Consider the following 27,570-nt stretch of genomic DNA (forward strand, 5'->3'; position numbering starts at 1 on the left):
CTGATTTTGGCACTGCTATATTATGGCCAAAGTGGTGGCATGTCACGATGCAATCATTGTCATGAGCATGTTGAGAGACTAGTCAGTGGGATGGCTGGTATGCATGACTACTGCTCCTTCTCATTGGTGCACTGTCACTAACGGTGCACCTGGGGGGTTCACGCACCGAGAGCGGGCGCGTATGTACGCCTGTATGCACGCCTGGGCCATGTTGGCCGTTATCGAGTCTAACATCACTAGAACACTGCGGGCCTAAAAGACTCGGGCATGTATATGTGCGCAAGACATTAGAGTCAAGAAAGAGATGGCAGCAGGACATGGATGATGGCATAGAGGGTAGAGAAAGGGGCTTTGGTGGTACGAGGGCTAGGCGACATGCGGCCTTGTTGTTGCACCTCATTGGCAGTATTCAAATTGCGAGGCTTTCCAGACTTTGTGCCTTTGCGTACCTGATATTGAAAGTGGTGCCCCACCACATCGCGTATGTGTCCCCCTGTAGGTTATTCTCCCGACATGTCTGTTTAGCGAAGCCTATGAGGCCGCGTGCGCACAAGGGCTGCATGTTATGACGATATGCCGGGGGTTAAGGCCTCAGGTTTGAGCACGAAAGTGGCTTACGATGCAGTTGGGCGAAGTTGGTGATGGGCAGCTGTGGTTGGATGGGACGACAAGCCACTAAAGATTATTAGCCGCCCATGTTCCCAATTGGGGATATTTGGTGATGAGCCGGAGATGGTGAAAGGAATGCCATTGGAGAGGGCGGGGCATATGGGCCGATAATGTCTGTAAATAGGTCTGTATGCGGCAGAGAGGAGATGCTGCAGGCTGGTCAAGGCAGAATCCTGGGAAGCAAATTTGTCTGCATCCGTCTTCTGCTCAGTTCGCCCGTCCATCATGCAGTGTGAAGAGAAACTTGTCTGCAGGCCGCACATCCCGACATCACATGGTAGAGGCACAGTCGCTGCTGATTGGCCGCATGTTTTCACCCCAGGTCCGTGCGCTGCGTGACGACCCACCCGTGTATTCCCCGCCCACATTGGCCACTCAGCGCACAGAACAATGACGCCCGGCTACACACATCAAAGCCATCAACCACTCCCGCAACACCGTCAAGCGCTCGCCGTACATTCGATAGACTGCTCTCCACACCCGCTACCGGCCTGCACCCTGCCCAGATGGCGTGGCTACACTGCGCAATCAATCAATCGCTACCGGATCCACCCATGCCTGACCCGTACGCGGCCTAGTCCAATGTCCGCCCGTCAGCCCCTCGTCAACGCCCAATCGTCGCCCGGCTTCTGTGTGATGCATCTTCTATACATAAGTAGGCCTGGAGCCGCTCCCATCTCGTCTTTTTTTTCTTCAGCAAGTGTGTCAAGTTCAGAGTTGTTGTGTTCGTTTTTTGTCTATTCTTTTTTACCCCTCCCCCTTCTTCCTCCTACCTACTCTCCTCAGGCCTGGTGCCATCTAATCACTACACTACCGACAACCCGTTTTACCCATTCCCCCATTTTTTGCAATAATTCAATTCCTTGTGGCCGGTCCACCCCAACGTAATACTCAGCTCTACTTGCTCGAAACGAACTTCCAAATCACACCGACAACACAACCTCGCAACCCTTAGCGAGATCCTCGACATACACACACACAGCCTCCTTAGCAATCTTGACGTCTATCCATTAGCTTGGTATCGGACGAATCGAAAGAAAAAAAAATTACATCATAATACAAGTTTTCTACACAGAAAGAAAGAGATAACATCACAATGGCCGCTATCCAGCTCAACTTCACTCTCCGCACTTCCGCCAACTGCAAGACCGTACATCTTCTCGGCTCCTGGGATGGCTACCAAGGCCAACTTCCGCTTTCCAAGGACCCCAAGAAGTCTGGTGGCTGGGTCGGATGCTTCAAGTTCCAAGGACAGACTTTGAAGCAGGGACAGCGCTACTGGTACTACGTATGTCTATCCTCGTGGTAACCACTCTTCCCTCCGAGGCTAACGTCTTCCTAGTACATCATCGACGGCTACCACGTCTCCCACGACCCCGCCAAGGACCACACGACCGAACCCACCACTGGCCGCAAGCTCAACATCATCGACATTCCCGCTGCCAAGTCGAGCTCAAAGTCATCCTCATCCAGTGCCGACCGCAAGTCGCGCCGTGTATCCACCGCTTCCATCCCCAAGGGCCGTGGCCTCAGCCCAGAGCGCATCGTCGCACCCAAGCCCCAACGACCACACGAGACTCGCCAAGTCATCAACACGCAGTACGACAAGACCACCTTGGAGGAGCTCAACCGCCGCTTTGCCACCCAGAAGATCGAAGAGTCATCCGACGACTCCGAGTACAGCTCCGACGAAGACTCCGACGTTCCCTCACTCACCAGCCGCTCCACCAACAGCTCTAGCCCGTCCAGTATCAGCTCTGGAAGCTCATGCTGCACGTGCGAACGCTACGGCATCACCCGCGCTGGTGACCGCGTCAAGCTCGACTGTGGTGGTGCGCGCTGCGGATACTCCGACGACTCTTCCGAATGCTCCTCCGAAGACGAGTACGTGTACGAGGAGAAGACCACCCGCCGCCAGGGTGTCGTCATCCGCGCCTAAGCGCCTTCTTCTCTGCCCGCCTCCCCTGGACAGCCATTTTTCCCGTTTCTTCCTTCGCCACCTTGTGCGATAGGGAAAACACAACCAACCTTCTTTTCTGTGAATATTATGATAACGACCCTTTCTTTCTCTTTCTTGTTCATCACCGTCGTAACCTCTTTACCTCGAGGTTCGGCTTTCCGCTCACTTATTCTAATGGATGCGCTTTCTACGACGGACTTGGTTCTTCTAGTTTTTTTTTCGCTGCTGTTTCCCGACTGGGGGAATATGTACGAGCACTCCTTTTTTCACTCATGGCTTATGATTTACCGACAAGCTTATCTTGTTTCAACCGAACATCCTGTAACGACTCCCAGACCAGATGTTCAAAATGTGCCAATGCACGCTCCATGTAGATTTTACTACTACTTATGCCAATCTATGAATTCGCATGGGCCTCGTGCGCGGAAAATAAATACTGCTCTCCTTCTTTGCCTGCTCAGTGATGTTTTGATCGGATGGTTTCATACTGAATGGCTTTGGAATAACTATCAGGAGAGTCACTTGCACGAGACGCTATTCGGATACGATGCGCCAAACTACCGTCTGCACAGCTATTCATCACTACGACAACGATGACGACGACAATTTGAAATAGGGATAAATACCCCCATACCCTTTCATATATACTAGGGAATAAACACCCATTCGCACACATTCACTTGGAAAAAAAAAAGAAAAGCATCAAACCCCTACCGCAGATGCCAAATCACCCGCAGGTACGAAAATGCAAATTCCATCCTAAACACCTCATCAAAAGCCTTCAAACCCGCTTCTAAACCTCCAACAGCCGGAACCTCTCTCTCCCCTTCCCGAGAAAGAGAAAAAAAAAGGAGAGAAACTAATTCCCACAAACCCTCTCTCTTAGTATATATCTTTACTTATAAAAGACCCGATTGTAATCCAACTTGGGCACTTCTGCGCCCCGCTCCCTCCCCTAAGAAAGCTCATCTCGACCAATTTCACCGTAAATGTGTAGTACATCGATCAACCAGCGAGGTAGCCGCAACACACAGCGGCTCTATATATCTTTTCTTTTCTCTTCTTTTGGTTTCTTCATTTTTTTGGTTTGTGGAGATGTGGTCATGGGTTTTGCTGGTAGATTGTGTAGCGTGTATCTGGGTGGTGAGAAGGAATGTCTGCAAGCTTAGCTTTGGTGCGAGAATGGAAGATGGGGAAGGGGTATGTGGAGGGTAAGGTGTGTAGGTGAGTCAATGCTGTGAGGTTTGTTTTGGGAAGAAGTGTTTCTGCTAAAATATACGTGTAGATTGTCTCGCCTTGGAATGTGTGAGAGTCACGTGATTTTATGAGGGGGCGGCGGCGAATTTGGTGGCAAAAAAGAGCTTCCTGAGAGATGTGTCTGATAGAGATAACTAATGCGATTTGTGGGAATATCTTCACTCCGAGTGTACGCCTGGGCATAGAGTCTAGTGGCGATGATACTGTCCAGTGTAATTTGCTATATGGTCTACTCGTGGTTCTGGGGGCTTCATTTGAGGGATATAACGAATACCAAGGTAAGGATTTCCACATGGCTCTAAGCGAGTCTTTAAAGGGGTAACCACCCTCTCGGGAGTATGGACAGAAGTGGGTTGTATTTCCTAGGGCGATAAGGCATGGAATGCTCCTAGAGTTTTACTGCTTACTTCTCTCCCAATCAGATTACAGCACTGGTGTTTTAGCGAGTTTTCTTGGAAGAACTAGTACAGCAACGAGGAGGAACTAGTTATATCAAAGAGGAAGGCTACAAGGCCATAAGGCTGACAAGGCTGACACAGGGGCCCTTGCAGCTTTGGCTGCCGACGAGCTGGAGACGATACACTATGCCGGACCGTGGACCCGCAACCCGTCGTGCCGTGCCATCTCCGGGCAATCGATTTGAACCCGTCGGTCCAGGCCCACAAAGCTGGCTGTGCTGCTCGGTACCGACTGTTAGGATACTTCTCGGGACCAGCTTGTACTATTACCAAATGCGGAAATGACATGCTCAGCCTTATACAGCGAGGCTGTGGCAGTATGAAAAAGGAAAGCGGTGGTTCATTAGAGCCTCAGGCCGGTCAAAGGTTCTTTGCCAGTAATTGGTTTGGGCTTGAAGGCTGATAGGGAAGTGAACAGGGCTAGGCAGCCGGCCAAGAATCAAAAGGCAAGAGATATCGACATGTTGCGAGTTGGAGGGGGCAGTGGGCTTTGAACAACGAGATCTAGATTCCTGATTGGCACGCAAAGATTGCAGTAACAGCAACATTCGAGGTCTAGCCAGCAGGTGAGTAACAAGAGGGACCACCAACCATGAGCCAGGAGGATTGGATGCCTAGCTCTTGAGCTATGACCTTGGAACAGCCACACCACCCCTGCTCCTAAATATAGGAAGTCATGTGGATACCTGGTCTTTCGAGGTGGTCGACCTGCCACCCTCGCGGGCAGAGAAGGATATGGTTTCACCGTATCTTCGCGTTTTCGGAGATACGAGTCGACCGAAACTCTCAGCAGCAACGGAGCAACGGAAGGTTTGTAGATACGTTGTCAAGGCGAATGACATGTGCGCTTGCGTATACCTATGCGTATGCGCCCAAGTTAGTCCTGGCGCCACAGCTAGTATGTAAGGACGTATGTAAGCTGAACGGCCGAGCCATGGAGATGCCGAAGGTCGTTCACCGGCAGATTCGGAAAAGGCCGAAGCGCGAGTAAACGGTCCAGTGGAGACGGGACAAGGTCGACATGTGGAGTAGCGAGAGATTGTTACGTGATTTAGTAGAAACGTGGAGTGGGAGGTGGCGCTTCTCACACCGACGAAACGGGCGAGTGGTAAGGGTCTGGAAGGATGTTTGGTACGGCAAGAGGCGGTAACGTAGTACGCGCACGTGCCTCAAGGGTGGGCCTGCTTAGCCAAGATGACGTCTAGTGAACTTTTCATGCGCCCGTCAACCTTCATGATACTTCAGTTGGATAACATCTGGTTAGTCTGCAGCACACTCTCACCTTGGGTCGTTCAGAGTGTCAGAACTAGGCACGGAGATTTTTTCCGTTTAGGAATAGCGTGCTGTCATCCCGCGCAAGGCAGATTTGGGCGAGTTGTAAGAACAATGTAGCGATATTGGAACCAACGCTATGATGCTAGTAGCGACAGTGACTAAGTAAGTGGAGTGGGTTTACCATCCATGATTCTCCTAGTGCCAGCAAGATATTTGTGAAGAAAAAAAAAGCTTCCAAATCCTCCTGATGTATGTTACAGCCCAATCCAAACGCCAACTGTCCATCGTATTCATACATTTGACCTGTCATGATCATGTCATGACTGTAGATAACTCCGTGACGATGCATGTATTCCTAAGTGTACAAAGAGACGCGAAGTAACAGTGCTGTGGGAGTTGGCGCCGAGTGGCCAGCTCGAAGAGGCCAAGGAGCCGAGCGCGTTGGTAGACGATATTTTTAGAAGGATTTCCATGGCCGTTCTCGGACCAGTATTGAAATTATGTTGCTCTCTCTCTCATCGTAACGGACCAAAAGAACATGAACTGCTTCCGTAGCCAGAATCTGGATGAACAGCAGCATGGTAAACGATGTTGGGTCGGTGGCTACTATGTGTATTGCAAGCATAGCCTACAAGAACCGTCTTTTCCTGGACCATATGCCCTCGCTGGCCATGAGCAACACACGGATCGATGGCGTGTTTGTAGTATAGACATCGGCAAACCGAGTAGCGTTCGACGACTTGATAGCACATTCTTGGGACCGTGCGTGACGATGGATTCTTTTCTCGGTGTCTGAAATCGAAAGCAGCTTTTGAAGGAACGGCTTGAACGCAAGCAAAACAACAAAGAGATTGGTATTGAGGGTAAAACGGTGTTTGGAGTGATTTTTGACTCGATCAGGCGACAGAGGCATATATAGCAGGATGTAAGGCGACAATGTAGACTATGAAGCAGAGTGTGGGTCATACTGCGGATGCATCGTCGACTTGCTGCATGTCATGTCGGCTATGCAAACGGAAAGGACGGGTAAGGACAAGTGCGCAGTCAGCCGGAAGACGCTCCAACGGGATTCTCAAAGGTAGCTAGCAAACCGTTTTGGCCATTGGCTTGTCGGACTGGCAGGAAAGCCTGGGTGTTTGGATAGGGCAGGGGTTTGAGAGGTCGGCTGTTGGAGTCTTTCAGCTGGTAGTGATTGTGCGCCTCTGAACATCATTGGCCCGTGGCTGAGACCATGTGATGGACTCCGAATTGCTCAGCATTTCACCAAATGATGGCCAAGGAGCGCAGCAAAGCAAAAAGGCGGACAAGCGTCAACGGAGATAGTGATTGCACATGGGGGCGGCGGAACCCCCTGCAATGCACAGACCGTACTAGCCATCAAAGGGTAGCTTGCAGGGCCGCATCAAGCTGGTTCGTAGAGTGTCGACACTAGAATAACGATCTGTGCGTGACCTTGTATCTGACAGCCTGGACAGCCAGGGTCAGCTACATGTTTTGACATAGCGTGCTGGTCATGGGTGCGAACAGGAGGCCAGTGACGTAGAGTGCTTGGTCGGACATGTCGCGCGCCATGAGCAGGCGCCGGGCTATTCGGCTGCGATTGATATGTCCGGTGAAGCTAGAATCACTTTTGAGGTCCATTGTGCGAGGGAGGCCGTCGTCTGCCCGCAGACGTGGGTTGTCAAGGTTGGGGGTTCAACGTCGTGCATGGGCGCGGAAGAGAACCGGTTTGACGGCCGCCAAGGAGGCCGACACCTACATAATAGTAGTAGTGGGGCATTACTAACGTACGTATCTGGAGCTTCTGCCCTCTTCCAACCTTCAGACCATACCGAGTATGGCCCAGTTCTTCGTCGATGCCATGCATACTATGTGATCAATTTCCATTCTCTACGATGCACAAAACCCCTTCCTCTCCCACCACCCCCACGAAGTGCATGGACCTCCCATACCATCTGGAGCTTCGAGCTGACCAGCTGAGTGCTGCCTATGGGCTTGCGCATCTGCACATCACCGTACGTTGCGCATCCACATAGGCAGCACATCTATTTCAAGAGTCGACCATAGCGGCTCATCTCACTCCTTAGGTCGACGGCGATTCATACTATCATTGAGTAAGTTTCTGTATTCGTCGTCTGGTAAACGGTATCATAAACACATGGCTGCCAGGCAGGTACACCGCTGGTACTGCCTCATGTGGGCCTCTCGCCAACATCCCATCGCTTCGCCACAACTAGCACAACAGGCCGGTAATCCATCGCTGTTTGCCGATCGCTCCATCAGAACATCGGGAATCGTCTTAGGGCTGAAATCACCGCCACCGGCGCAGTTCCGCCTGTGGGCAACATGCAGCCCTATGCACCATCCCGTCATCTGCCATCACGTGGTGGCGGTATGCCAGTCTTACGCAGCACTGCCTACGTCGAAACATAGACGCCTATCGGCGATGTCCTTGTAGACGCCAGCCTATCTATTTTCTATACCTCGCCAAGGCAATTAACCCTTGCGGGCATCCTAGTCAGAGGATAAATTTACCTCTTTCAGAAGACATTCTCTTAGAGTCATCAGGGGCATAAGCCTCTTTAGCTCCGTTCCTAATAAAAGTATGGAGGGAGGAAGACGCTCCAAATGCGCTTGTACTCACCTAAGATTCGAGTCATGTTGATGGGTTTTTGACATGAAAATACCGTGTCAACACGGTATGTTCGCTGAGGCTCTTTAGTTGGCTTTTGAACCACAATCAACTCGTGTCAGAGAAATGGACAGCCGAAAGTTACGTCAATGTGCGGATATAAGACATAAAACAAACTGGCACCACAACCTGCACATAAAACACTGCCTATGTCGGCTATGAATCAGCAATGCCATCGGCAAGTGTTGGTTCTTGATTGGTTGTTGCACTCTGCGAGATGCGTGCCGATTTACTGCTACGAGCAAATATGCGGCATCTCCCCCCCCCCCACACACACACCATGGCCTTCGCAACCTCCGAATCGTGGTTGGTTGCAGCGCCAATGTGGCAGATCATGCCAACACGATTACCAATACGCCAAGGCGCAAGACGCCACCCGAGATGACAATGCAGCAATAGCATCGTCGTATTCTTTTGTCAGGAAAGGCGTCCTATCACATTCGGATAACACGTACTCAATATTTGAAGAATGTTTTCGAAACTAGACTTCGCGACAAGTTACCATAATCAGCACACGTTACATATGGTACTTCAGGTCAAGGCAACTCTCCACTACGTCAGCTGACCTGCATGGTATGCAGGACACTCCAAGTCCAGTCTCCCTAGCTATGACTAGAGGCCAGCGCACTTAGAATTAGTAACGAGGCGTACTCCCTCGGGTTGATTTCCCATACCGATACTGCACTGCTTTGCACTCACCGGAATCTGAGTAAAATGTGGGCTTGCACGACTCGTACGACTATCGCCAGCATCAGTGACCGATGAATGTGCACACAGGCTTACGGGAATAGCTTGCAATGCACACCGCCTTTATTCAACATCGCCAAATTCACTCAACTCCCACTACGTCATGCAAACAGTAAAGCTCGCATTTTCTTTACGTTGATAGTCGTCGAACAGTGGTACGGTGATTTATTATTCATTACTGAATACGCGTAACTGCTTTACTTTCAATGTACGTTTTATTCCCATCATTTGGGCTTTATGAAATTCCTCGAAGAACCAACAAGCATTCCTCCTTTCTTGTCAAGAGAAGCTGTGACAGCACGACACTGCTACTTTATATCTAGGTCGCCAACCCATGTATTTTTTTTCATTTTCCCTTTTGAATCACTGACATATTTTAACTCTCTAGACCATTCAATTGCGTGCCCACAAAGAATATCTTCAGTCTCATCTTTCAATATTGGACCTACACGTCCACCCACACAACCAACAAAGCGAAGTCTACAAATGACCAGCAAGACGACCCGAGGAATGACTAGTAAAGCGACAAATGAACACATCTCACTATACAACCATTGGCATATAACGGGGTTCGTTCATAATCGCTAACTGAGCACCAAAGAAAAGAAGCGCCTAACACAGCGTTCATCACTTGTTGTGCACATCACCAAGAGCGGTAATTATTTACTTGTTTACTTGCAATTTTCCGCAAGCACGCCATCCCTTCCAACTCAATGTGGGCTTATACATGTCACGGCCAGTCAAGAAAACAATTGAACAATACAACTAATAGCCCCAGTCAGATATCAATAAGGCAAGTCTGATTATGGAATTGTGGAATGATCTTCGCACCAAAAGTAAACACAAGATTGAGGGTGATAGTTTGAGTACTAATTCTATGCAAGAGTAATATAATCCCTCCACCGCATTAAACTAACCAAGAGGTAACAAGAGACCACAGCACAAGGGTATAATTCAAGCCCATTTACGGACCCCAGGTCCCATGGAACCGACCAGTCCAGACCAAGAAAGATCGTTTGGGGGCCCAAACAACGCGGCTATAGCGTCCAGAGAATCATAAATTCGTTATAAAAGTACAGAGGGGGTTGTCGGTCATGAAATGAAGTGAAAGAAAAAAAACAATGAAAAAGGCAACTGTGTTGTCGAATTTCCATGGGAAATATCGAGTTTACAGCATGACGCCAGCAATAACGAGCAGAGCAACAGCGTAGTAGCCAGCAAGGTTGCCAACTGTCAAGCTAGCAGCCGCACCCTCACCGCCAGGCGCCGTGGTGCCATTGGGAAGAGTACCATTGAGGACGAGTGTCTTAGTGCCATTGACATCAGAAACAGTGATGAGCGACTTGTTGAGCGCAGCGTAGCTTCCGTTGCCAACCAGATCATCAAGGTACTGCTGGTCGTCGTTTTCGTCACAGCCGCAAACGCTGAACTCCTGGCAAAGACACATAACAGGTAGCGTCTCATTGCGACCCTGTGTCTGGCGGGTCCAGAGCGACCTCTTTCTGTCGTTGTCATCATCATCGGTAGCGGACTGGTTGTAGAAGCGGTAGGGGTTGCTGTAGTGGTATGGGTAAACGCTGTAGAGCCAGAGACCGGGCATGATGAGGAGGATTGCTGCGGGCGCAAGCAAGAGACCGGGTGAAAGACCCTTTGGAGTCTTTTTTCCGGCGGAGTAAGGTACGGCAGCGCCGCCGCCGTAGTATCGTCCTCCGCCGAATGAGCGTGATGGGCCCGAGCCTGTGCTTGTAGAGCCGCCGGTGTTGGATGTGGGAGAGGCTCGTCCGCTGCTGCCGCTGCCGCCACTGCTGCTACCTCGGCCTCCACCGCTACTACTACTACCACTGCCACCGCTACTGCTGCCACCGCTGCTGCTGCCTCCACTGCTGCCTCCGCCACGTCCACCGCCGCCCTTGCGACGCTCTAGCGTGTGGTCTGGGGAGACGACTTCCGATGCAGGAACGACGCGGCGGTCTTCGAGGATATTGAGCGCATTGCTAAATTCAGGTAGAGAAGCAGCGCTGACTGCTTGCGATGCCAATAGGTAGGCGATAAACTGTGAGGCCTTCATAACGAAGTCGATATGGAACTGTGGTACGGGGTGGCGGCGTGTGTAATGTGCGACACTAAGATGTCAGGCCGGAGTATTTAAACCAAGGATGCCAAGACTACCAAGCAGGTAGGTAGTGATATAGAGCAAGGTATAGAGGCTTGCTGCTTGAAGTTTGTGTCGGAGTTTGGGACACGGGAGGAGGGAAGGGAAGAGATAGATATGTTAGGTATACACGTGAATGGGCAAAGTCAAAGAGGCAAGCGCTGTTCTTTAATGTAAGGTAGACAAGGGAAGCGAACCCTGGAGGATGAGTAAGTGCGCCTGTGCGTCATCAAAGGAAGAAGCCAACTCTGTTCCGCGCCACCTTCTTCTAGCCGTGCTTGGCGGGCGATTTTGGCGTGAATGCCTGACTTGTCGTGGCAATGCATGTCGCCAATCTCGAGGCTAATTTCACTCGTGTTGCCTGTGCTGATGAGCTGTGCAAATTGGCCTTTGTGACCCAAGGCCAAAAGGGCCAGAATAAGGCCGCAAGCGAGCTCCAGCTGAAGGGCTGCGCAGCCTTGTTGCAAAAAAAAAAGCTTGGGCGATGTACATACATATTCTGCAAAGCCGTTTCGGACCCAGGTCCAAATGTATACATGCATGTTTCCCCAGCCGTTTGCAGCCTTACTGTGTATACTGACGCAGGCAATACGTGATGCACCGAACAGAATCTAGGGTCTGGCATGACCTCATGGTGATCCTCATCTAAACGCTAAGACAACACTTCAACCCGAACCGTGTGGCCAAAACACCATCACCGCGCAGCAGCCAACAAATCACGGCTGCCAGCTCAGGCGCATTTGTGTCACTGCGCCTCCATGTCTTTTTGCTGGTCGGTAGATACGACAGTCTCCGCCCGTCAATCAGCGCTGTTCGTGTGCAAATGTGCGCGGGGCGTACCGCGGGGTGACCTCATTCAGTGTGCCGAGGGAATCAATCTAAGTACCGGTGAGCGGTGTCATTGTTGGGGTCGCTTGGCACGTTGTGTTTAAGCACGGCTAGGCAATCACTAGAGCACGCAGGGCGCCCAACGCCAAGCGATACTTGATCGCTGTGACCATACCATTGACTTTTTTTTGTATATCAACTCGTCTATCTCTTGGCCGCCTGTTTCTTGTGCTTGGTCGACTGTGACGCAACTTCACAGTTGCTTCAGGGTTACACAAGTTGTCTTGAAGCATCCAAACAAACGATGCAGCTTGTTGATTGGCAATTGGTATAGCGTCTGATGCCGAGCGTTACCTTGTGCCCCCCTCGCCTAAGCGTGTTCTTCCGCGATGTTGGTTTTATAAACCAGTGTGAGGCTATGCTGACGCCGGTCCAATGCGCTGGATTAAAGGGTGGCGCAATCAGGGTGCATGGTGGGGGCTGGTGCAGCCACATGCTCTTCAGTCATGGGTTGGAGTTATAGTGGAGTGGAGTGGTGGCAGTACAGTAAAGTGGCCATGTGAAGCATCATCGCCCGGGTCCTTGGTCTGGCCGTGGTTCGGGTCCTCCGCCATCTGATACCGTCTGGTATTTTCTGTATTCTTGTTCTAGTTCTCGCTGCATCTCAAAATCGGCTTGACGTTCGCGCTTGATTCTTTGTTGCTCAAAGTCTCGCACAACTCCCATGTGCATGGCCTGATTGATCAGTGTTAGAATTGATTTGCATGCTGCATCCGGATGCGGGCAGTACTGACTGCTTTGTCGGCCTTTTGCGACCAGTGCACGAATGCGACGATACCGACTGCAGTAACGCATGTGGTCGCCAATGTGATTTGCGATGCCCGGGACATTGTAGAGGCCGTCGAGTGGTGCGCAGGTGGAGGTCGAAGGCACTTTTTTGAAATTCGTAAAAGTTGCAAAGGAAACTTGAGGCGGCAAGGAGCTTGGACCACAAATGCAGCGTCCGCCAAGCTTGCCGGCTGCATCATGCCTCTCCGCAACTCTACCTTGACATAACCACCAACTCCGCAAAACAAATACTCAAGATGGTGAGCTAGCCAGGGCGCGAAATATCTCGGAAGATGCTGACCTCCATAGTCCGCCCAAAACTCTGCGGGTATCCAGACCCTGCTCGATGTAAGCCGGCGCAGCCCACTATCACCTCCACCATAGCTTACATGGTACATAGGCCGAGCGCGAAGCTCAGAAGATCGTCCAGCAAGGTATGTCGCTTTCACAAACAGCTTTCGGGAGCAATCGCTGACATCAGAATAGCAAGAGAATGTAAATCAGACTGCATACATCCCACCAAGGCACCGCTCTAACCAGCCCAGACCGCACCAAGCGCGTAAAGGACGCCCGAAACGAAGCGCAAAAGGAAATCGACGACTACAGGAACGAGAAGGAGGCCGAGTACCAGAAGTTCGAGAAGGAGGTACGCACTCTAGTTATATCGATATGTATGGGGTATGCAGAATGCTGACAATAGTGCAGCACAGCTCAGGCAACCAAAAGGCCGAAGAGGACGCAAAGAAGGACACTGATGCCAAGATCAAGGAGATTGAGGAGATTGGCAACAAGTCGGGCGGAAAGGTCGTTGACCAGTTGATTGAGGCTGTCATCAGCGCACACCCAGAGCCACCAAAGAAATAAGGACGGATAGCGGCGGGCAGTCCTTCGAAGATGCAAGCGGGTAATCAAAAGCATCTATTGTCAAAGAATCAAGCACTTTGAGCAGCGTAGCAAGCGGTGTTTCCTGTACAGCACCTTGTAGCGCCAAGGTTCAACTATACTTTCCAGTTTCTATGCAATATACGAGACACTACGAGAACAGCCCCAACATGTACCAAATGAAGTGCACATGTTTGCCATGATTACATCAGCAGTGCCTTCGGTGTTTGGTTATCTGCGCGTACCCAGTAGTCTGGATCCTATAACCAAGTTCCCAGATTCATGGCCGCATTTGGAATGCAAGACCCTCACACATGTTTTGAAAGCCATGTTGCTTCCGCAAGGAATATGCGATACGCCAACATCTACCAATACTTTTGAGATGTTTAGCTATAAGCTTCTCCATGCTGTCACGGACCCTGGCCCACGTTCGCTAATGCGCCTACGTCATACATGGAGTGCAACCTCAAACCTCAACGCGTCTCATCATTGCCACTCAACACGCTGCACGATCCGATGATTGGAATATGTATTCGAGCGACTTTGCGCTCTCCTTCATCTAGGCCGCTGCATGTCCTTGCCAAACCAAGTTCTACGTATTGTCGCCAGTTCAGTAGCTCGCAATGGCGCAAAGAAGATCCGCGCATACCCGGTGCTGGTCGCGAAATCGTAGATGAGTTTGCTGTGCTGCGCGAAAAATATGGTACTTCCGCGCAACCCGTTCGTCAGTCTAAGGACCAGCAGCTAATGCCGTCTAGACGCTCCCGTATGCATGCAGATCTACCCTGCATCAGCTCTTCTGACCCTGGTAGAAAAACACTATAGTCCTTGCTCATGGCCTGCTGGGGTTTGATGAATTGCGCCTAGCAGGACAATTCATACCAGGTATTCAGTACTGGCGAGGCATCACAGATGCATTGGCAAAAAAAGGCATTGAAGTCATTGTCGCCGCTGTTCCACCAAGTGGAAGTATAGAGAACAGATCAGCAAAACTGGCAGAGAGCATCGCACTCAAAGCCAAGGGCAAGCAAGTCAATATCATTGCGTAAGTGAAAAGTATAGATCAAGACCCTAGTGGATATGTTGCTAACGCATGGCAGACATAGCATGGTATGAGGCATCAAACGATCGATATGGCATTCGATAACTGACGTTTGGCTAGGGGTAACAACATGCGTTCTTGGCCAAGAAGCATATGCTAAGCTGCAACAGAGGACTTGATTCACGATATATGATTAGCCGTCTTCGACCCACGGATTTCAAGATCCTCTCTCTGACCACTATAGCAACACCTCACAGAGGCTCGGCATTTGCAGACTACATGTTTGAGACCATCGGTCGTACGTATATGAGCACTCCTTGAAGCCACGTACTGACTTGGCCAGCTCGCCAGATTAAACGTATCTACAAGGCCATGGAGTACTTTGGACTTGAGACTGGAGCGTTCTCGCAGCTTACACGGGAATATATGACGACGAGCTTCAACCCTAGGACTCCTGACGTACCTGACATCAAGTATTATTCGTATGGCGCATCCTTGGAGCCCAGCCGGTGGTCCATATTTGCACCGTCACATGCAATTATCAAGCCTATCGAGGGTGTAAATGACGGGTTGGTTAGGTATGTCTAGATGGACTTGAGCAATGGGAGAATGGCTAAGCAATTGAAAAGTGTAGAATCAAGCAGATGGGGTGATTACAAAGGCACGCTGATTGGTGTGAGCCATCTCGACTTGATCAACTGGACGAACCGTTTGAAGTGGTTCTTTTGGGAGCTTACCGGCAGCAAGCGCAAGTATGCACAACCGATTTTGTCTTTGGTTTGAGGTGAAATTGACCATGTTTTAGCTTCAACGCTATTGCATTCTATCTTGACATCTGCGGTAGGCCGCCCATAGTCGGATCACCCTAAGGCTCTTGCTGACATTTTCTAGATATGCTAGCAAAGGAAGACTTGTAATCACTTGTATACGACAGCATGCAGACGGAATGCCGTCGGCTGATCGGCACAATTCAGGAACGATAGCTATGGCTATTTTGTTTGCACAAGTCGAAGGCATTGGGCAGCTTGAAATCCGATGTTCCAAAAGAACAAACTTCGTCCTACCCTTGCCAGATCAGCCGCAAACGGGTCCGTTGCTGCGGCGAAGTACGATACTGCAATCGGACAGGGGTGCTGGCTTCCGCCGGAACTGCGGCTGTAGATGGGGCTGTGTAATACTGCAAGTCATCCAGCATAGGAAAATGGCACCTTGAGAGATGCGCATGTGTTGAGGATGGATAAAATGGGGAGCAGGCAAGACATATGATGAACAATTGATACATCTGGTTACATATGGTGGCTGCAAGTATGCCATTGCCGTGGTGTTGTCGCTGCAGAGCTCACGCCATGACGTCTGCGGGGAGGTTGCCAAAAGAACCCCCGCAGGCATCCGTTTTGCGACATATTTCAGGCTGTGATCACAAACGCATTCAAGACGTGACACGCGTAATTTGGGCTTAGCCGCTGCATCAGAAATGTCGCCAATGCACTTGATTCGGCTTGCACTCCACCAGTCTAGTTTCTGACCTTGACATGTTGCTCCTGTCCCCATAAAGTTTGCGACTTCCTTCCCACCGCGCACCGTCACGACACGTTGAAGCCTGACCTGAGGGCATCATCCTGACAACCCGGTCAGCATACCTCCGCCCAACATGATTGTCAACATCGTGCTGGAGCACCCGCACGATCACTACACCAATCTCGATGTCATCCAAGGCAAAGTCACTTTGCGCGTGCCGAATCCGACAAACCTCAGCAGCATTATCGTCAAGCTCGAGGGCGAGAGTAGGACCCGGCTGCTGGCGCCCGTACATCCAAACAGGCCCGACAAGCAGAGGCCTGTCTTAGAGATACACAAGTTCCTATACCAGACGCTGTTGGTATGGCCAACAAATGTGCGCCCGGAAGATATCAATCCCAAATCAGCTTTTACCATTAATGCTGGCGCATATGAATATCCCTTCCAATTCAAGGTGCGAAGATGCTGCATGCCCATGGTACCATGACAGTCATGCAAGGACTAACCTTGACCGCAGCTCCCTATGAATACGCAATGTCAGCAAACAAACAACCCAATCTCGACCGTTTCGTTTTCAAATACAATTCCCGAGTTCGCAAAGACACCAACACAACACATCAAGGCTACACTGCCGCCCACTTTGAGTGGCTTCCCTGGCGAGGCCGAGATACGTTACTTTGTCAAGGTGACGGTCAGTAGGCCGTCGTTCTTCAAGGAGAACCCCCGAGCAATTGCAAACTTTACGTTTCTTCCGATTGAACCCCCTCGGCCAGAGCGGACAGACGGCGAGGCATATGCAAGAAGGCAGCATGAGTTCTTGGAGAATGCCGTGAGCGTAGCAGCAAGCAAGATGCCCAGCTTCCTGGACCGTAAGAGTTCTTCGGCAAGCATGCGGTCTGCACAGCCGCCGGGCAATATGGGGCCACGGGTAGCTCTTGATGCACGGCTGCCAAACCCTGCAATTCTTACAATCAATCAAGACCTTCCGCTGCGAGTGCTTATCAAGAATGTCAGCCCCCGCAGCAAGAACATATATCTGCAAATGCTGCAGGTTGAGTTGATTGGATATACAAGAGTAAAAGCACACGAAGTGGCGCGTACAGAATCGAACAGCTGGATATTGTGTTCTTTCAGCAATATGGCGATACCACTAGGATCGCCAACAGACCCCATAGACACTGAAGTTCCAATCAATCCCGAGTACTGGTCTGGCAAGCCGGTACCCAATACAGTATCACCCAGTTTCACCACGTGCAATCTGTCTCGCTTCTACGAGTTGGAAGTCCGGATTGGTCTTGGCTATGGGAGCTACAAGCATGGAGAGGACCAACTGATTGTGTTGCCGCTCAGATTGCCAGTCAAGGTGTTCTCGGGCATTGCGCCTCCAAAAGCATTGCTAGAGGCTGGATTTAATGCACAAGCAGCCGGAAAGCCGGCGACACTTCATATCCCGCAGTACGGACAGGCTCTGCATACTCCCCCCTCGCCACAAGTGGGCTTCGCCAACAACAACAACGCGTTTGCCGGGCAGCCGGTACAGGCTCAAAATGCACCATCATACGAGGATGCACCGCCGAGCTACGAAGATGCAGTTGGACAGGACCTTCCGCCCATCAATGGGTATCGGGGTAGCTACCAACCACCTCCTGTGCCCGAGGGCGGGTCTGGATTCGCGGACGAAAAGAGACGATGAGGGGGGTCTGGTCAGTGGCAGGACAAGGGAGAGTCCGGCCGCGGATCGACAGTGCAGCAGTTCTAGAGGGCCAAACAATGGCCAGGAAGATGCTTGGGCCGCGACAGAGGTCTGGAGCGCGTGCGGAAAGCGGATGCAAGAGTGGGGACATGCAAGAGGGTGAGAAGCAGAGGATATGTTTTGGCTTTGTATCCAATAATTGGTCTTGTTAATGGCACTGTGGAAACATGGGGGAGGAAGTGGAGCAGAATGAAACAGTGTCTTTATTTGGCGAGGTGCATGTCGAGGCTGGTGTCCAATCATGAGGGTGCCGTGTTTGATTCTTTTTGCAGACGGGACGGCCCCTTTGGAAGGGTGCGGGGTACGTGTGGTGGGTGTGGTGGTGGGTGTGACCGGTGAGGCTATGTAGACGGCACCGTGGCATGGCGGCAAGAAGCCACTATGCACGCGAGGCATTTACGCGATCTTGTTGTGTTATGTGTGTGTGTGTATGTGTGTATGTGTGTGTTGTGTTTTGGCAATGACAACAACAACCGTGATTGACAAGGCGAGGGGGTGGGTCATGTGACGTGTATGGGCCAGGTGCCAACAGAATGCAAGGCTGGCGTGGTGTTGACACTTGCACTGCCCACGCCACATGGCCCCTCGGCCTCGTCTCGCGCCTTGCCGGCTAGCAATCGATAACCTCGCATCCCACGTTTCTGACGGGGCCCGGTCCGTGAGACAAAAGCGAATAGTCTTCCCAAAAGGTGTTTATTGTTGTCGTCTTTGGTCGAATCGCGTTTCTCCAGGACAACGTGCAGGTCACTAACAGAGCCGACCCGACGCGTCGTGCCTGGCTTGTCCATGGGCTAGCAGGCCTACACGCGCACTCGAGGGCTGAGGGCCAGTCACAGATGCCCAGCCACCGCTTCTTCGACATGGCCGCCAACACCATGCACGACTACTGCAAGTGCTCCATGCACCGTCTCTTTCGCCTCTTGCCCCCATTGGCCGCCCGGCTCCATTTGTTTCAAGCCCGGCCTTGGCTGCAGGTCCACTCGACCACTTGGTCGAATCGTCGCGTCAAACACCATATATACACGTCCTCGCACCGCGACATAGTCGTGTTTTCGCATCTATTCTTCGCCTACTCTGCGTTAACTCCTGGAGATCTGCTGGCAACCTCGCTGGCCCCTACGGGAAACCCATCTTTGACTCACACTTGCATGCTCGCGTGTAGCGTGGATCCCGCCCCGCTTTTTATAACATGGCCAGAGAAGGTAAATACCGTTTCGACGAAGGCCATGGCCCGTTACTTTCGTCTTGTTCCCTGAAGACTTTTTACTTTTTTTTGTCTGTTGCCTTGCTCGAATGCTGGATGTTTGACACGACTCTTACAATATTCTTAAAATTCACTACGAGATTGATTCCCTAGCGGATTTACACACAACCTTGCATCCAATCGATAACCGCTTTTGCATGCCACACCATTTACTATACCCAAAATGTACTCACAGCGACGAACGCCCCCGCCGCTGAAGCGATCCAGTTCAGGAGCAAGCCATAACAGCCATGGCAGTCATGGAAGCGCTGCCACCACTGTGTCGCGATCGAGCTCCAAGCTGCTATTTGGTGAAATTCCACTTAGCCCTGTGACGAGCGCTGATGGAAGATGTAAGCAGGCCTCTGCTGTGACATGCACTCATTCATATATTAACCAACCCAAAGCAATCCCATCCAATGGCTCCATCTGCAACCTGGTGCTCTCTACGAGCTCTGTCTTCTTGCGCTTCTGGCTGAACGATGACTGTCGCGAAAATGTACTTAACCGCGTCGAGTCGGAAGACCTGGCCAATTTGCGCCTTGTATGCCACGACTTTTCGTCAAAGGCCGCACCGCGACTCTTCGAAAAGATGACTGTGACGTTCAAGACTTCTACTTTTACCAAGCCTGCGCGCATGGAGGCGCTTTCAAGGATTGGTCGCCATGTCAAGACCTTTACCTTTTACATGCCCCATAGCCCAGAAACTTGCCTGCCACCCATTATCGACCCATTGACTGGCACAGAGAAGCAATTCCTCTACGAGCCGCAAGTCCAAGTCCCTCAGTGTGGTCCAGCCAAGGACAAGGCACCCAAGTACGGCAGCTGGGAGATGCAAGATCTGCTCATCAAGCAATACCCGCCTCTGTTCCATGCTGCTACCAACGTTCCTGCTTTTTGCGCTGCCTTTTCCGAACTCATTAACCTTACTCATCTCAAAATCTCGTGCCCAGGATCTAGCGGCGCACATAGACATCGCCGTGGTGTTGTAGACTACGCGCTCATCTCTCTGCGCATTGCCATTGAGCGCGCGCCACTATACAGCCTGTCTGCCCTGTCACTTCTTCCCATTCACCCAGGCGGCCTACTCTACCTCCACCCCATGCACGGCTTGGGTAGCACACCATCGTCCGCCAAGCGCTGGCGACAAATCCGCCGGCTCGCCATCTGCATGGAGAGCGTGCCCTTTGCATCCACATCCCTCCGAACCCGCACTCAATCCCTAGAGCACCTCCGTATCCTACACGCCTACCTCGCGACCCTCTCACGCAACCTCACCCGCGTCTTCTTCCGCTGGAAAGGCGCGCGGGGGCCCTCCCCTCTATCCCTCGACCTCGAGCCCTGCATGCTCCCCGCCCAAGACCAAAGCACCCAGCACCCCTCCCTCCGCACCCTCCCCCACGGTCCGCGCCCCCTCACCTTCCCCCGCCTGCGCATCATGGAGCTCGAAAACGCCATCATGGACTCGTACCAAATCACCGACTTCATCCTCAAGCACAACAACACGCTCCGCGAATTCAACTTTGAAGACGTCAAGCTCCGCGAGGGCGACTGGGACATTGCCCTCGAACCCCTGACCTGGATCTCCGGCAGCGACAGCTGGAAGCAGTACAAAGACGAAGTCATGGATGTCCCCATTATGCTGTCTCCGGTTGAGGTTGCTGCGCCGCCACCGCTGCCGTCGCCTGAACCGAGGATTATGGGGCATCTAATGCAGGAGGTTGAGAGCGCGATTGAGATGGCGAGTGGACGGGAGAGGAGAGAGCATGCGCTTTCGAGGTGGTTGGGCAGACCGAGGCAGAAGAGTGGTATGGCACCTGGTAATAAGGATAGCTTTTGGGGTGGCAGTAAGCGGTTGCTGCATCTTTCGGGGTGGAAGCAGGGTGGTGGGGCGGTTATGGCGTGTTGATGTTGATGATGGTATATTCCTCTCCCTCTCTCCCCTTTTTCATTCGTTCTCTTTCCTTGCCATGACTCTCACCTCTCTCTTACTCTGGTCGATTGACCTGTCCTATCGGTTTTAGACTTTCCTTTGTTATTTGTTTTGTTTCTTTGGTGGTTTGTTGAAGTGCGCATATGTTTAGATGATGATGATGACGATGATGGCTCTTTACGACTATGTACATGTGCTTACGATTTCATGGTTGCGTAAAAGACTCGTTGATAGATAGTATGATTCTTGAATAGAAAGATGTCTTTTTTATTCTTCTGTAACATGTCTTGATGTTGTTCTCAAACTCAAAATTCATCGCATGTGTTATGATTGAGTGTATTGACTATATGATCGTTCTCTTAAGTAGCTAGATACAGTATCTTTGCTCAACATTGGTGTAGTGGTCAAAGAAGGAGAAATTCAGAAGGCTTCTTTAGCGCTAAAACTTGAAGACTCCTTCCTAGAAATCAGAATACTGAAGGGAATTTAACTTGTATACAAAAGCGGTATTCAAAGTTCTAGGGGATTCTTTTCTTTTAGAGAGGGAGAAAGGCCGCATGTGTAGAAGGTAGAGCCTTCAGTACACCGCAGGTGTGACGGCGCCTACCTGATTTAGCTTAGCGCGAATAGCAGATGGATAGGATCTCATTGAAAGCTTCACGATCAACCCTATAATACACTTCTTACAGCGTGTACACCCTGGACCTTACCATGCAAATAATGGCAAGAGATGCGAGACGTTCTTACTGGACCCCCATACACAGTTTAGCGCTCCCGAACCCGCATCCACGTGCTCAGCCCCAAAGCGGAAATGCCTCGGCATTGATCATATGAAGTCCCACGGGGTCTTGGCTGATCGCATTCACATGCTTGAGGTCATTTCCCCGGATTCACGGCTCGCGGACAATCACATCATCATTCCTCACACAAGCTTTCAGACGCCTTTATATATCCGTTGTCCCCGTGCCCCCCTTTGCACTTCTCCACACACACACCCCCAGCTCGCTTTCTGTGCGCTCACCCATCAACATCTACAACAAGTAGCCTGGAGCTTCTGGAAACACAACGTAACACATCGCGCATACACACACGCACACACACACATACACAACCATCATGTCTCTCAAGAACGGTACGAAAATACCCGTATCTCAAGCCTATTATCCGAACACAACTAACACTCCCTAGACGCCTTCCCCGCCTCCATCGCCTTCGACCACATCGCCGCCGCCCTCTCCACCGAGTCCGCGCGCAAAGACGCCATCAAAACCGGCGGCGCCATCTTCTCCTTCAACCTCAAGAACAAGGCCGGCGAGCAAAAACAATGGTACATTGACCTCAAGGAGAGCGGTACCGTTGGCGAGGGTGTTGCGCCCTCAGGAAAGAAAGCCGATGTCACGCTTACACTTCCTGAAGAGGAGTTTGGCAAGTTGGTTGTTGGCAAGGCGAATGCGCAGAAGCTGTTTATGAGTGGGAAGCTCAAGGTCAAGGGCAATGTGATGAAGGCGACGAAGCTGGAGGCGGTGCTGAAGAAGGCGAATGTTGGGGATGCGAAGGCGAAGTTGTAGATGGATGTGTGCGAATTTTGTTTACTTGATACGCAGATGTATTTGTATATCTCATCGAAGGGCATTATCTTCAAACGTCGACTGCTGCCCAACTACAGCCTTACCTTTGAATGTGGTTGCATCTTTTTTGCTTGTTCACATGCACTACACGTCTCATGTGACACTAGGTATGCTCTTAAACTCATGCAGGGCCGGTCCTTACACGAGCTAAAGTATGCTTACTTTTGATTGACCGACCCTTTGCATCCGGTCACGACAGCGCGATGCCAAGCCTTCACGTGAAGACGCGCTTGCACGCGTTTCAGCCGCATACGCTCCTTCGCTTCTACCCTCAACCAACCGCATAATTTTTCTATAATTCACCCTTGTCTCACGCGCTATCGCAATGAAGAATGACCTCCACAAGACCTTTGGCGAAATCTTCAATAACGACATTGACGCATTGCGTAATCAACTTTTAGAGATCCAAAAGTATCAATGTGACCGAAAGGAGTCTGAAAAGTGGGCAGAAAACCTGCGCTTCCTTGACATATCAAAAGTTCCAGACTTGCAGGCCGAACGGTTGAAGCAGGAACGTCTTTGCTCTCAGTCAAAAGAGAAGGATCCGCTCTTTGAACGAATACCACCATCCTACGATGTCCCTATAACCAAACGCGAAGACGACAATGGCGATAGGTATATTGCCGTCTCTTATAAATGGCCTCAGGCTCGCCCGAAAGCCGTCTCTAGCACTATGAACCCGCCTGTGTTCCGCTACCAGATCAAACGGCCAGGTAAAAAGTCCCACAAAAGTGGGTTTCCGGATCATTACATGGATCGGGTTGTTCGATATGCACAAAGTGTCAAGATGACGAGACTATGGGTGGACATAGAGTGCATATACCAACGACCGGAAGACAAGCGCACGTCGCCGAAAGACCAGGAGCTTGGTGTCCAGATCATGGACATGGTTTACGGTGATAGCACACATTCCGTTGGCATACTAACTGTCGAGATCCAAGACCAACGCGAAATCGATATGCTCTCCAATCTGCTTTCCAAATCTCTTTTTGTCGATCCCAACGATGAGGACGATCTAAAACTGCGACCCGAAGTTGATGTCACTGCCGTGCAGATGCTGATTCTTCACATTCTCAGCGATCCCCGCTGGTCGCGCGGCTGGATCTTCCAAGAAGACCATCTTGCTTCTCAAAAGATGGTATTACTCATCCCATATAATCCGCGCCTCGAAAAGAGCGGTCAATACCCCTTTGGGAAAATACCAGGCGAGCTTCAGGTAAAGCTCAAAGATTTCCGACAAACTGTGACGATGTTTTGTCGAGCGTGTACCACGGGTGAAGTGCGATGGCCCTGTACCGAGATCTTAGCAAAAGTGACGCAGTACAACATTTGCAACAAGATCATTCATAATGTGGAATTTGTAGCGCAACAGCCGTATGTTCCGCGTCCCTGGGATGTCGAGTCTAGTTTCGGTAGTGAGGCTAGCAAGTCCAGCACGCAGTCCGACCCCTCTAAGATGTACTCGTACCCAACTACGACTGCAAGCGTACTCGATGACATTAGTAGCCGCTGCTTAGAAAAAGAGTCGGATAGGATCGCCATACTCGCCAACGCTTTGAAGAGTAAGAAGCGGCTCAATACTAGAGAGGGGTCGCCTTTGGTTGAATCTGGGACCTACAGTCTCTCTGCCGCTCTTCTCACCGTCATCTTACTGAATGGAGAAATATTTAAGAATGTCCCAGGGCTTTCAGTCAAATGGCCGTTGCTTGATCGCTCATCTGAATTTCCTACTGAAGCCAACATTCTAAGCCACACACTACCGTCATACCTCAACGCCTGCCAATCTCTTTTCACCGCCCCGGGTCGGATACGTCATCAAACTTTTATCGATCGGTGTCGCTTTGTATCGCCAATCATCACGGACCGTGGAATCGAGACGAAAGGATATCTTTTCGACTTGTTATCCGACGAGCAATTAGACAATGAGGGGACTCGATCTGATCTACTTTTTCTCACGGAGTTGGACGCGGTGAATTGGTCGCCCCCCGAGCGGAAGACTGGAAAGCGCAAACTTGATGACGTTGCTTGCCAGGTGCTTGGAATACTTATAGACAAGCTGGACGGATCGTGGCCGAATAATACACTTGTCAATCATATGCGTAGATATATCGAGTTGGACCAGCACCCGCCGCGCCCAGGAGAAGGATATGTATCCACGTCTTACATACTGGATAATATGTATGCGATCTATCGAGCTCTTATAGACAAGCAGGAGATTCGCCTTGCACGACTTGCGTCCGCGCCTCCAGGTGCAGAGCCGGTCGCTCTTTTCATCCGGCCTGGGGAGTATGTGGGAACCAGTCAGTCAACTGGTTATCTTCCTCACGACGAGCCAGTAAAGGTTTTTGCAAGTTTCGACAACGGTCGGCATGACTACGACAAAGAGCGGCTGGTGAGTCTGAGGGTTGATGTATACGATGATATTGGCGTTACAAAAGGCCGGGACCGACGACATCGCTGCCTGAGAAATTTGGGTTGGGTCAATGGTATTTGGGCTGTTCATGGCGAGAAGATGGAGACATTTGTTTTTCCACTGCCGGGAATTACGAAAGAGGGTGGTGATGAGCGAGAGGTGAAGAGCAATGCGGGAAAGAAGAGAAAGAGAAGACAGGAGGACTAGATGAAAAGACTCGTGTAATACCCAGGTCCATATGATATATTTCAAGTAGCCTGCAAACAGCTAGACCACACCTTGGATGAGATTCTTGATCCCCTCACCCCTCGACGTCTTCTCCCACGCTTCTGTCGCCTGTTCAAAGGGAGTCACGGAACTGATAAGCGGCTTTACATCAACCAGCCCCTTATCCAACAGCTGGATCGCCAAGTCATAGTCACCAGGTCCATACCGAAAACACCCCCTAACCATAAGCTCCTTCTGCGACATCACCACGATCGGAAACTCCACCCTCGCCTTCCCCAACCCCGTCTGCACAAACTTGCCCCCAGGCCTCAACACCAAAATCCCCGCCTCAATACTCTTCGTCGCCCCAGAAGCCTCAATAACCGTATCTACACTCTCCTCCCCCAACCCAAACGTCTTTAATAACCCCTCCGCACTCTCCTCCGCACTCTTCTCCCCCTTTACAAGAAAAGTCTCACACCCCAAATACCCCCTCGCAAACTCCAATTTCTTCTCAATAACATCCACAACAACAACCCTCATGGCCCCAAACCTCGCCGCAACAGCCGCACACAGCAACCCCACCGTCCCACCCCCCATCACCACCACCGTCTCTCCCACCCTCACATCCCCAAGCTTAACACTATGCACCGCGACCGCCAACGGCTCCACAAGCACCGCCTCATCCAGCCCCAACCCCTCGGGAATCTTGTACACCAAATCCTGCGGCAACACGTAAAATTTACACAGCGTCCCCTGCGTATCCGGGCTCCCCGGCGCCGCCGCAAACCGCATCTTGCGACAAAGATTGTACGACCCGGATTTACAGGCCTGGCAGAGGCGGCAGGGGGATCCGGGCTCGAGGGCTACGCGGTCGCCGGGTGCGACGCGGGTTACGAGGGGGCCGACAGAGTGGATTGTACCTGAGGCTTCGTGGCCCATTGTTATCCCTGTGCAAGGGTTTATGGGGTGTCCGAGGGAGGCGTGGTGCCAGAAGTGGACCTTGAGGTTGGGTTAGAGGGGGATGGTGGAGGGTGGGTGGAGAGAAAGGAGGTAAGATAGGGAGGGGAGGAAGGGGGGGGGAAATACATCACTACCGCAGACGCCAATGTAATTTATCCGAATAACGACGTCGTGAGGTGAAGATAGGGTGGGGATGGGTTTATCTTCGATTTTGGCGGTGTGAGGCGCGTACAGGACTATGTTTGGGTTTTGCATTTTTTTGTAGGAATAGATAATGAAGTGTTTGTTCTTGCTGATATTTATCTCTCTTTCTTCGCGCTGGAGATATTTTTTTTCTTATTTTGAAAAACGAGATTTCGGAAGATAATAAATATATCTGAGAAATGGGGGGGGGGGGGGAAAACACAGACGCGTCTAACTTCCCCGCACCCACTCTCCCCACCGTCCTCCCTTCGATCTCCCGCATATGCAAGTAATCCCCTCTCCCCTCTCAAAACCCCATTACTAATTCCCCTTCCCATCATCTTTACTCTCACTACTACTTTCGCCCTTTTTCGTTTCTTCCTTATCGCCAGATCCGCTGCCCCCGCCGCGATAGTGGCTCCCTTCTTTGCCTGGCTGGAAAATTGTATTACCTTTGCTATAGTTTTAGCAAAAACAAAAAAAGACCAAATTTTCCATTTGGCAGTTTGTAGAGGGGAAAAGAAGGCGAACGTACAAGAAGCGCAATGCGCCCATGCGCCGTCTCTTGTTAGATCGGCATTTGCTTCGCATTCTGGGCATTTGACCATTTTGGATTGTGTATTTTTTTTCTTGGTGATTGATGGGGATGGTGGAGCAGAGGGTCAGGGAAGCGGGTTGGGAATTTGTAATAATAGGGTCTGGTCGGAGGGAGGCAATGATAAGAATGTTTGGTGTTGTTGTGTTAGTGGGGGGAGGGGCATGATGTCATAGACCAATCAGCGGGCATCGGGTAGGAGGGTAGGGGTGTGTAAGCACTAGGGGTGTAAGACTTGTTATATCATGGGGTTTTGGATGATGGATTGATTTGGGTGATTGTAGGAAAACTACGGAGGAGTATATTTATTCTTGGTATATTGGTTGAGGTTAGGGATAGTCCCG

The 27,570-nt window shown here is 51.0% G+C and overlaps 14 protein-coding genes across 14 annotated transcripts; 9 read left to right on the plus strand and 5 right to left on the minus strand.

The window, feature by feature from the left end:
* Positions 1 to 1,765: 1,765 nt before the first annotated feature.
* On the plus strand, positions 1,766 to 2,608 carry COCCADRAFT_39638 (uncharacterized protein; the record flags this gene model as incomplete). The annotated part of the gene is made up of 2 exons (XM_007717430.1): positions 1,766 to 1,957; positions 2,012 to 2,608. 2 exons carry the CDS (start codon positions 1,766 to 1,768, stop codon positions 2,606 to 2,608), a joined length of 789 nt encoding a protein of 262 aa, XP_007715620.1.
* Positions 2,609 to 5,079: 2,471 nt separating this feature from the next.
* COCCADRAFT_104839 (uncharacterized protein) lies at positions 5,080 to 5,250 on the plus strand (the record flags this gene model as incomplete). Its single annotated transcript, XM_007717431.1, has 1 exon — positions 5,080 to 5,250. The coding sequence occupies one exon, from the start codon at positions 5,080 to 5,082 to the stop codon at positions 5,248 to 5,250; it is 171 nt and encodes a 56-aa protein (XP_007715621.1).
* An 884-nt stretch (positions 5,251 to 6,134) lies between these two features.
* COCCADRAFT_39639 (uncharacterized protein) lies at positions 6,135 to 6,532 on the minus strand (the record flags this gene model as incomplete). Its single annotated transcript, XM_007717432.1, has 2 exons — positions 6,135 to 6,411; positions 6,441 to 6,532. The coding sequence occupies 2 exons, from the start codon at positions 6,530 to 6,532 to the stop codon at positions 6,135 to 6,137; spliced, it is 369 nt and encodes a 122-aa protein (XP_007715622.1).
* Positions 6,533 to 6,889: 357 nt separating this feature from the next.
* COCCADRAFT_28956 (uncharacterized protein) lies at positions 6,890 to 8,148 on the plus strand (the record flags this gene model as incomplete). Its single annotated transcript, XM_007717422.1, has 5 exons — positions 6,890 to 7,003; positions 7,123 to 7,406; positions 7,707 to 7,733; positions 7,789 to 8,011; positions 8,053 to 8,148. The coding sequence occupies 5 exons, from the start codon at positions 6,890 to 6,892 to the stop codon at positions 8,146 to 8,148; spliced, it is 744 nt and encodes a 247-aa protein (XP_007715612.1).
* A 2,078-nt stretch (positions 8,149 to 10,226) lies between these two features.
* Positions 10,227 to 11,126, minus strand: COCCADRAFT_104822 (uncharacterized protein; the record flags this gene model as incomplete). The annotated part of the gene is made up of 2 exons (XM_007717433.1): positions 10,227 to 10,765; positions 10,871 to 11,126. The coding sequence occupies 2 exons, from the start codon at positions 11,124 to 11,126 to the stop codon at positions 10,227 to 10,229; spliced, it is 795 nt and encodes a 264-aa protein (XP_007715623.1).
* Positions 11,127 to 12,605: 1,479 nt separating this feature from the next.
* On the minus strand, positions 12,606 to 12,928 carry COCCADRAFT_39641 (uncharacterized protein; the record flags this gene model as incomplete). The annotated part of the gene is made up of 2 exons (XM_007717434.1): positions 12,606 to 12,773; positions 12,833 to 12,928. The coding sequence occupies 2 exons, from the start codon at positions 12,926 to 12,928 to the stop codon at positions 12,606 to 12,608; spliced, it is 264 nt and encodes an 87-aa protein (XP_007715624.1).
* Positions 12,929 to 13,123: 195 nt separating this feature from the next.
* Positions 13,124 to 13,730, plus strand: COCCADRAFT_39642 (uncharacterized protein; the record flags this gene model as incomplete). Its single annotated transcript, XM_007717435.1, has 5 exons — positions 13,124 to 13,126; positions 13,176 to 13,214; positions 13,267 to 13,300; positions 13,412 to 13,512; positions 13,572 to 13,730. 5 exons carry the CDS (start codon positions 13,124 to 13,126, stop codon positions 13,728 to 13,730), a joined length of 336 nt encoding a protein of 111 aa, XP_007715625.1.
* A 534-nt stretch (positions 13,731 to 14,264) lies between these two features.
* On the plus strand, positions 14,265 to 15,707 carry COCCADRAFT_39643 (uncharacterized protein; the record flags this gene model as incomplete). Its single annotated transcript, XM_007717436.1, has 7 exons — positions 14,265 to 14,459; positions 14,561 to 14,793; positions 14,961 to 15,088; positions 15,134 to 15,368; positions 15,420 to 15,542; positions 15,596 to 15,630; positions 15,682 to 15,707. 7 exons carry the CDS (start codon positions 14,265 to 14,267, stop codon positions 15,705 to 15,707), a joined length of 975 nt encoding a protein of 324 aa, XP_007715626.1.
* Positions 15,708 to 16,441: 734 nt separating this feature from the next.
* Positions 16,442 to 18,001, plus strand: COCCADRAFT_7821 (uncharacterized protein; the record flags this gene model as incomplete). Its single annotated transcript, XM_007717419.1, has 2 exons — positions 16,442 to 16,762; positions 16,826 to 18,001. The coding sequence occupies 2 exons, from the start codon at positions 16,442 to 16,444 to the stop codon at positions 17,999 to 18,001; spliced, it is 1,497 nt and encodes a 498-aa protein (XP_007715609.1).
* Positions 18,002 to 19,488: 1,487 nt separating this feature from the next.
* Positions 19,489 to 21,213, plus strand: COCCADRAFT_104817 (uncharacterized protein; the record flags this gene model as incomplete). Its single annotated transcript, XM_007717437.1, has 2 exons — positions 19,489 to 19,657; positions 19,712 to 21,213. 2 exons carry the CDS (start codon positions 19,489 to 19,491, stop codon positions 21,211 to 21,213), a joined length of 1,671 nt encoding a protein of 556 aa, XP_007715627.1.
* A 1,140-nt stretch (positions 21,214 to 22,353) lies between these two features.
* Positions 22,354 to 22,805, plus strand: COCCADRAFT_39647 (uncharacterized protein; the record flags this gene model as incomplete). The annotated part of the gene is made up of 2 exons (XM_007717438.1): positions 22,354 to 22,369; positions 22,426 to 22,805. The coding sequence occupies 2 exons, from the start codon at positions 22,354 to 22,356 to the stop codon at positions 22,803 to 22,805; spliced, it is 396 nt and encodes a 131-aa protein (XP_007715628.1).
* Positions 22,806 to 23,190: 385 nt separating this feature from the next.
* On the plus strand, positions 23,191 to 25,485 carry COCCADRAFT_104834 (uncharacterized protein; the record flags this gene model as incomplete). The annotated part of the gene is made up of 1 exon (XM_007717439.1): positions 23,191 to 25,485. The coding sequence occupies one exon, from the start codon at positions 23,191 to 23,193 to the stop codon at positions 25,483 to 25,485; it is 2,295 nt and encodes a 764-aa protein (XP_007715629.1).
* Positions 25,486 to 25,545: 60 nt separating this feature from the next.
* COCCADRAFT_104857 (uncharacterized protein) lies at positions 25,546 to 26,703 on the minus strand (the record flags this gene model as incomplete). The annotated part of the gene is made up of 2 exons (XM_007717440.1): positions 25,546 to 26,487; positions 26,575 to 26,703. The coding sequence occupies 2 exons, from the start codon at positions 26,701 to 26,703 to the stop codon at positions 25,546 to 25,548; spliced, it is 1,071 nt and encodes a 356-aa protein (XP_007715630.1).
* A 249-nt stretch (positions 26,704 to 26,952) lies between these two features.
* COCCADRAFT_39650 (uncharacterized protein) lies at positions 26,953 to 27,239 on the minus strand (the record flags this gene model as incomplete). The annotated part of the gene is made up of 2 exons (XM_007717441.1): positions 26,953 to 27,083; positions 27,167 to 27,239. The coding sequence occupies 2 exons, from the start codon at positions 27,237 to 27,239 to the stop codon at positions 26,953 to 26,955; spliced, it is 204 nt and encodes a 67-aa protein (XP_007715631.1).
* Positions 27,240 to 27,570: the final 331 nt, after the last annotated feature.

This window comes from Bipolaris zeicola, assembly GCF_000523435.1.
Source record: "Bipolaris zeicola 26-R-13 unplaced genomic scaffold scaffold_179, whole genome shotgun sequence".
NCBI classification, from domain to species: Eukaryota; Fungi; Ascomycota; class Dothideomycetes; order Pleosporales; family Pleosporaceae; genus Bipolaris; species Bipolaris zeicola.